This window comes from Gossypium hirsutum, chromosome A07, assembly GCF_007990345.1.
Source record: "Gossypium hirsutum isolate 1008001.06 chromosome A07, Gossypium_hirsutum_v2.1, whole genome shotgun sequence".
NCBI classification, from domain to species: domain Eukaryota; kingdom Viridiplantae; phylum Streptophyta; class Magnoliopsida; order Malvales; family Malvaceae; genus Gossypium; species Gossypium hirsutum.
The window spans coordinates 63338604-63346572 of record NC_053430.1 but is presented as its reverse complement, the minus strand read 5'-3'; the positions used below and the strand labels follow the sequence as shown (position 1 = coordinate 63346572).

The 7969-nt window shown below is 31.9% G+C and overlaps 1 protein-coding gene across 15 annotated transcripts; it reads right to left on the bottom strand.

The window, feature by feature from the left end:
* Positions 1-3043: 3043 nt before the first annotated feature.
* LOC107903972 (formin-like protein 17) lies at positions 3044-7519 on the bottom strand. Of its 15 annotated transcripts, XR_005930756.1 has the most exons (9): positions 7372-7518; positions 6952-7284; positions 6708-6794; positions 6467-6581; positions 5517-5599; positions 4878-5166; positions 4687-4737; positions 4531-4612; positions 3075-3280 (listed from the first exon to the last, which is right to left on the bottom strand). XR_005930756.1 is itself a non-coding variant. In XM_041118160.1 (7 exons), the coding sequence occupies exons 4-7, from the start codon at positions 4959-4961 to the stop codon at positions 3054-3056; spliced, it is 444 nt and encodes a 147-aa protein (XP_040974094.1). In that variant the 5' UTR covers positions 4962-5166; positions 5517-5623; positions 6467-7284; positions 7372-7515; the 3' UTR covers positions 3044-3053. The 15 variants fall into 15 exon arrangements, 4 of the variants coding, with proteins under 4 accessions (XP_040974094.1, XP_016685699.1, XP_016685698.1 ...); XR_005930755.1 differs by having other exon boundaries at positions 5517-6581; positions 7372-7519; XR_005930753.1 differs by having other exon boundaries at positions 5517-5623; positions 6708-7284.
* Between the last annotated feature and the right edge of the window lie 450 nt (positions 7520-7969).

Below are 7969 nucleotides of genomic sequence, written 5' to 3'. Positions count from 1 at the left end.
AAGAAAGTGTGAAAGAGTGAATTAGCAATAAAACTGTTTTGGACAGTAGCAGTAATGTGATTTTGAAAAATCACAAAAATAGTATAAATTGAATCAGAGACTGAATGAGATTTCAAATTAAAGCTTAATGAGTCTATTTTCATATAAAAGAAACAGAGAAAAAAAAAGGAGTTTTATATTTTGAGATATTTATGTTTTTGTGAGACTGGTTCAGAATGATTACGTGATCCCCTGTTCTGACTTTAGAAAATCATAAAAATTGGGATAAAAATAATTAGAGGCTTAAAATTATATTTTAAAATCCGTAATGAGTCTATTTTCAAGATAAATCAACAAGAACATTATTTGAATTCTGTACTGTGAGATAATTAATTTTTAGTTAAGAGAGGTCAGAACTGTTAGAATGTGAAACAGGGGAAATTTTAATGAATAAACTGTACTAATTGGCTAAACCAAAAATTATGAAAGATTTATGGTGGAAAGATATGTGAGTCTAGTTTTATTGGAAATTTACAGATCTTAATTTGGAGCTCTGTAGCTCGAATTATAAATAAGTAAGTAACTATGACTCGTGTGGACAGTTTGATGTGAGCATTTATTAGTAAATTGTGAAATCGTACTTACAAGAATGCTATATACATTAAGGATGTGGAATGAAGAGGAGGAGGAGGAAAATAAATATATGTGGAATACATGGAAACTATGGTATATGAAATATTGATATAATGAAATAAATGATATGTATCATGACATGTGTATATATATATGACTAGTCTCAATGTAATGCTTGTTGGGTATGGAGTTGAATTGAAATGTTTCAGGCAAACACGTTATTTTGCGCATCTGAATTGTGGTATTTTATAAAGATATGATCTAGTTTTAAATATGAATGCTTGATGATTAAGCTGAAGATATTTGGTAAGATGATAATCTTGGTATAAATGTATAAGTGGTACTATAATAAATAAGGTAAAATGAGTATGAGATACACATGTATGATGACATACAAATGCTATGTTTGTGGTTTAATTGAGAATATTTAATCATTAAATGAATACCATGTTATATGCTTTTGATTTGTATAAGTGTGTAAGAGATTAAGGTTGACCAAAGCTTGGAAAATAGCCTAAGTATATTCCACACAGGCAGAGACACGACCATGTGTCTCAGCCGTGTATGGAACACGACTTTGGGACACGGGCGTGTGGAGCCTTAAAGCATGAAATTTCCAAGATTTTTGTAAGTTCTCGGTTTAGTCCCGAAACCTTTGTAAAGTATGTTTTGGGCTTCGTAGATACAAATAAGGGACTTCGTAGACTCAAATAAGGGACTATGTGTAAGTGAATGAACGTTTTGAAATATGAATGAAATTTTATGGCCTGTATTTTAGTTTAATGTTTGTATGTTTGTCCGGTAACGCCTCGTACCTTATCCTGGCCTCGGGTACGGGTAAGGGGTGTTACAGAGCAGGTAAGAGCGCAATTTTGTACACGATGGTAAGTTGGGCCTCAATGGGCTGGAATCGGGCCCAATGGGCTTTCGGGCCCATTTGGGTAAAACTGATAGAAAATGGAATCTGGAAAAGTTGCATGTTAACACGGTTAGTACTGTTGAAAATTTGGATTAAGCAGGCTTAGTGGGCTAAATTAGCCATTAGGGGTTTTAGGCCCAAAAGCCCGAATTCGATAAAGTGGGTTAAAGATCATTGTTTAAACACTCGGAAATATTGATAATTGTTAATGAACATGGAAAACCCTGATATTTGGTAAAATTATGAAATTACCCTTATAATATGAAAAATGATTGTTTTGCCCTTGTGGGCAAGTGACTGACTTGGACTGTGTGGTTGATGGATTTGATTGTGAATATATGTTGGTGATATGAATGACTTGACTGTGATTGTTTGATTCAAATATGGGCATGACATTCTGCATACATGACATGTTGCATGGGTTGGGTTTTATAAATGGAGGAAGTGCTAAAAGGGCTATGCCCCAGTTTACCGAAAAGGGCTTTGCCCCAGTTTACCAAAAAGGGCTTTGCCCCAGTTATTAAAAGAGGCTAGGCCTCCATTTATATGATAAAGCAACTATGCTGCCAGTGGAGAGTTTGGTTGGGTGGGTTGAGTTATTCCCCACATGGTGTGTTGGTTGGTACTGGTGGAGAGTAGCGGATGGTGGGTTGAGTAGTCTCCCCAAATAGGCTTGCATACATTCATTGATATTGCATGTGATATTGAAATGGGCCTATGGGCCATACCGCTTACAGTAAAGGCATCAGCCAGTGATATGATTTATGAAAAGGCTTCGGCCCAGTATATGTCGAGACTGAATTAGGGCTTAGGCCCATATTGCTACTGTTTAAAGGCTAAGGCCCAGACTGTACTGTTACTGAATAGGGCTTTGGCCCAGATTGTACTGACACTATGTTATTCACTGTTTGTTTGTTGTTGGGGGTTACACACTGAGTTTTCGTAAACTCACCCCATTTCTAACTGTGCAAGTAATCCCTAAGCTTAGATGGTTTGGAGCTGCAAGGGACTCGAAGATGGCCAGACTACTGTTTCTGTTTCTTTTAATTGCAATAAGTAACCGGTTTATTTTATTTTTTTATAAGTTTTATCTTAATTAATATTATTATTTGGTTTTGGGTCATAATAATGCCATTTTAATTATTTTTCTGGGATTATTTTATTTTATACCCTATATTTTACTGATAACAATCCAAAATGGGTTAGACTTAGGGCACATTTCCAAAATGATAATTGTTTTCAAAATAACGCAACGATCACTACAGCAAAACTGATTTTTAGCGGCGTTTTTTTAGGCCTTTAGCGGCGCCTTTAAGCGCCACTAAAACTATTCACAGCGTTTTTGCAAGCGCCGCAAAAAACGTCGCTATAGACGGCGCTGCAAAATTTTGCGGCGTTTATTTGAAAAAACGCCGCTAAAAGTCAGGACCTTTAGCGGCGCTTTTCCAACAAACGCCGCTAAAGGTCATAAAAATTAAAAAAAATAAAATATTATAAAAAAGTCCTGAAAAATATAAAAAAATTAAAATTCATTATCAAAATATTGAGAAGAAGAATAATCTATGATATAAATACATCCCGCCAAACAAAATACCGCACTTATCATACTACACCAGAAATCTAACAAAATACAAATAGAACAAAATAATGATAGAATGCACACTTTAAGATAAACAGTTAGCTTAAACAAGTCGTCACTATGCATGAATTCAGCTAATCCTGGACCATGTATCCAACAAAAACTCAAACCTGAGAAAAAAGAAAAAAAAAGTTAATGAATGACACATATAACATCAAATTAATAATAAAATATGCAATTAACAAGTCAATATTAACGCCACATATAACATCAAATTGCACAACTTAATATACTCAATACATTAGCAGAAATAACATCACATTGAACAATGAATTTAACACATTCGAATAGATCAATTTTAAGCTCACTAATGGTTAATTTAGCATGTGAACAGCATAATGTTTGCATTTACAGCATGGTTTAATCAACTTCAAGCAGGAAACTAAATGCTGTAAATTTCCAGCATTCAAATCATATATGGACAACATTAATATGACATTTTCGAGCACCTTAAAGACACATTTGGAAAATTTGAAGAACCATTAATCATGTTATTAATCATGTTATTAATCATATATGCAAGAATTAGAATTTGTTTCGACAAAAATCATTGATCATGTTATTAATCATGTGCCTTTGCATTTACAGGCGTTGCATCTAAAACCTACATAGTTTAAATAAAAAATATCACCAAATCCATGGCCTATCCTCAAACAATCTATTATTTAGATACGTAAACAAGTCAAACAGAAAGCAGCTCATGGCAAAGCATTTTCCTGATCCACTATGTTAGTTGTTTTTATCTTTATTTCTTCCCTGAGTTCAACTTTAAATTTAAAGTTGCATAAAAAAACATGACACCTGGGACAAGTGGCTTTGGCAAAAAAAGAAAAAAAGAAAATGCAAAACAAAGGAACTAATAGCATAACAAGGGACAAAGAATTGATTGACACTACTATCATCTAAAAATTCAAAATGAAAGACATAAATGTAGAAGTTCGACATTAAAGGACATAAATGCCAATGTTAAAGAAACTGGACCACAGGTTAAACCAATTGGTTTGATTGTTTCTTATTTTATTTTTTTATGTTTAAACATTAATTTAATGTAAAATAAATAGTTAATATAATTAATAGTTAACAATAATAAGCATTTACCTTAATGGCATGGTCTTTAATTTAAGAAAAAGGGAAAAAAATAATTGGTTTTTTACCTGTTCAATAAATAACTAGTTTTTGATTGATTTGAATATTACCCAATTCTTAGATAATGCAAGGACTGGACAAGCGAACCTTAATTGGTTTTAGTAATACATTACATGTTGTTTAGCTAGTAATATTTTCTCTGCATAATCTTTTTACAAGCTGCAATTGTAGCATCAAAGACTGAAGCCAAAAGGAGAAATTGAATGCCACTTACCCCTTGCAGTTCCTTGGTTCAATGTATTTCCCAGATAGAGAATTTTCTTCATGAGATCCTTCAATTTAAGGAAATTTCGTACCTATATAACCAATACAAAAGTTGTAAGATAAGAACGAATAAACACTGCCGTCATCAACAACATTAATGATATACCTCATTACATGCAGAATTTACAGTATTTAAGCTCCTTTTAAATTCAGAAACCTGCAGGTGGTAAAAAAATGTAAGAACAGAGGATAAACAAGTGATTCAATAAAAGAAAAAGGAGAAACAAGAAGGAGATTAATTATTGAATAATATTGTAAATTTATCAAATCAGATTTACTATGGAGATACCGCCAAACCTGAGTTCGGAACTGAATCTTGAAACAAAACACTCTTAGTTTTGACTCTACTTGTGGCACTTTCATCATTTTTGAAAGATACATTATCTGCCCATTCTTTCCTTTTCTTTCTCATTTTTGAATTAGATAGAACCCATACTACCACTAAGAACCAAGGCAGCTCTGACTGAAGCACAAAGCCCACTTTACCCGAACAGAGATATAAAATCAATAGCCTCTTGCAGTTCCTCTTTTCCCATCGAGAGGAGTAAGGATTTGCAGCAAGATACACATCTTCAGAGCCACCAACCTGGATCACATGGCATTTTTTATCATAAGTTTAATACTACCTAAAAGTGTTGCCAACCTAATATCATTTGTGTTTCTAAAATACCAGACTTCTGTGGCAACTAATCTTACATGCATCATTGAAAATATAATGTAAAAATTATAATATCTTGCAATGGAATTGATACTAAACAGTAAACTCACGAAAAAGGTTAAAATAATTGGAAAAATATTTACTAGTAGACTCCTATCCTAGGGAAGAACTAAAGAAGGTTGGGAAGAAGTTTAATGAGTGTCCATATACATTCAATGGAAAACAATATATAATAGGTCAACTCTAGAAAAAGAAGGTGATCAAAAATGAATTCGTACCATGAAAGTAAGTGAACCAGCTTCAGCAGCTACAACACCTCTAGAGACGGGAGCATCCAACATGACAGGGTTCTCACAATTCTCTACATAAGTTATATGAATTCAAACTGAAAAAATATATGTGTTTATGTGTGTGTGGATGTATATTTATTTAAAGATGAAGGTTGCAAAGGAATGAAGACATATCATGCAGGTTCATCTCAAATATAGCTGTCTCATTCTCATGTTTGAATGTTAATGTCAACACAATGGTGATCCCAAATTAACATCTAACACCAGAAGTCCAATGTTGCTGTTGTTGAAAGAAAAAAAACTTATTTAAATAATAACTTTCATGAAATTTTTAAATAGTTTCAACTTTAAATTAAGTATAAATTTATTAATAGTTTTATAACCTTAAATATAATTTATCTAGAAAAGTTTAAAGACAGAAAAAAAAGAAGATATAATTTAAGTACCAGTAATATATAAACTTTCAATATATTTTATTACAGCCTGCAATAGTTTTTTGTTCATTATATTATATAAGATCTCTCAATTTCAATATATAAATTATATTTACAAAACAAAACATTACGGAAAAAAAAACTTTAATTGAAGTTATACTTTAAGTTCAAAGATAAAAAGACACTCTATATGGCATTTGATATTTTGTAAAAAAATGATTTTAATCATTTTTCAACTGAATTAATATCAAGAACTAAAATATAATATAAAATCATAGATAAATATCTCGGGAGATAACGTGAGTCAGACAGAGAATGGTTTTTAAAGAGAGCTTCTACTTCATCCCAAAACCAACAGAAAACAGCAAATTCTATGGCTACGGAGGAAGAGAAAGGAAAATAGTTAGAAATTAAAAGAACAATAATCATAACACAAATTAAAGTTGAAATAGTACAAGATTTAAGCACAAAGGGCTAAAATTATATTAAAGAGAATTGATGCACCTGTATAGCTCGTTTTTCCCCTTGGAATTTGGGTTTAAGATCCCCATTGGTCTCCAAAACCCCAGCAACATTTTCCTTGTCATTGCCATTGCCATTTCCAGCATAATTAGAAAAGCTGTTGTTTAAGTGTAGACGGAGTGCTAATCATCATATTTTCTCCCACTAAACAAAGTCAGACTGGGAATACCACTGTGTCTATCCCTATAAAGAATATTAAATGTGTATGAAAGGACCAATTTACCTCCTCCACAAATCAACAACAGCAACATTGGACTTCTGGTGTTGGAACTTGGAACCCTAGTATAATTTACACAACATAATTCACAACCTGAAAGCATTAGGATTCAACTCACATATTTGATTCTCAATAAGAATGAAAACTAATGAACTCTATTTTATTACTTCAGTAGATAATATTTCATCCTGCATTCATTATAATATTTCTGGTTTAACACAATGAAGAAAATAGATAAAATAGAACCTACCTTTTTCCTCTATAACATTACAGCAAGAACCGATAGCCATAATTGTAAACAAGAATGCAGAAAACCAAGTTCTAGTTAATAAACAACTTCTATGGATCTAGCGAAAGAATGATTTCACAATGACAAGAGAAAAGAGGAAAGAGGAAAGTTTTTGTCAACTAAAGTTGGAGAATCTTTTTGTTCCATCGAACTATAAGAAAACAGAAACAATCAAACACCAGTCTGCCGCGGGATTTCATGGCACTACGCCCCTATCACCACCTCTTCCACCACCTCCTCTTCCTCTCCCTCTTCCACCATCACCTCTGCCCCTAAACCCACCACCACCATGGCCTGAAACATGATTAAACCATTAGGAATGACATAACGAGAGTCTGTAACTAAAAATTATAGGAAACGTAAAAGACGTTGGTTACTTACCTCTTGGAGGTCTCATCGCTGCGAGAGTTTGAAGTAATGAAAGTGAAGAATCAGAAACTAAGTGAAAACAGAGAGTGTGAGGCGATAAAAATGTGTTAAGGCAAATGCTAAGGTTTTTGCGAAAAATGTAAATGGATATTACTGGCGTATATTATGTAAATGGATTAAAAATTTGCATAAAATGTAAATGGATTAAAAAATTGCATCGTATATTATATGCACAAACTGTAAAAATATAATTTTATAATGTTTGTATATTATGTAATTCTTATGTATTATAAAATTTATAATACATAAAAATTAAATTTATAATAATATTATATATTACTACAATGTCAACATTAAAAAATGCTAATACAATTACATATAAAATTTTAATAAATATAAATTAAAAATTTTAATACAATTACATATATAGGATATTAAATATTAAATTAAAAATAATATAAATATATATATATTAAATTGGGTTTAGGTTAAGCCTTTTATTAATATGGGCATACTTAGATAAAATTTTAGCTCATATATTGAATGAAGTGAGACTTGAATAAAAATAAAATATATTAATATCATGCTTAAAGCACAATCATATTTAAGT

Coding starts and splice junctions, on each gene's coding strand:
- LOC107903972 (XM_016830209.2), bottom strand. CDS start 4,961: ATGTATCTTTCAAAAATGATGAAAGTGCCACAAGTAGAGTCAAAACTA. Junction 4,613..4,686: donor TAAATTCTGCATGTAATGAG/GTATATCATTAA, acceptor TTGGTTATATAG/GTACGAAATTTCCTTAAATT. Junction 3,281..4,530: donor GAACCAAGGAACTGCAAGGG/GTAAGTGGCATT, acceptor CTTTTTTCTCAG/GTTTGAGTTTTTGTTGGATA.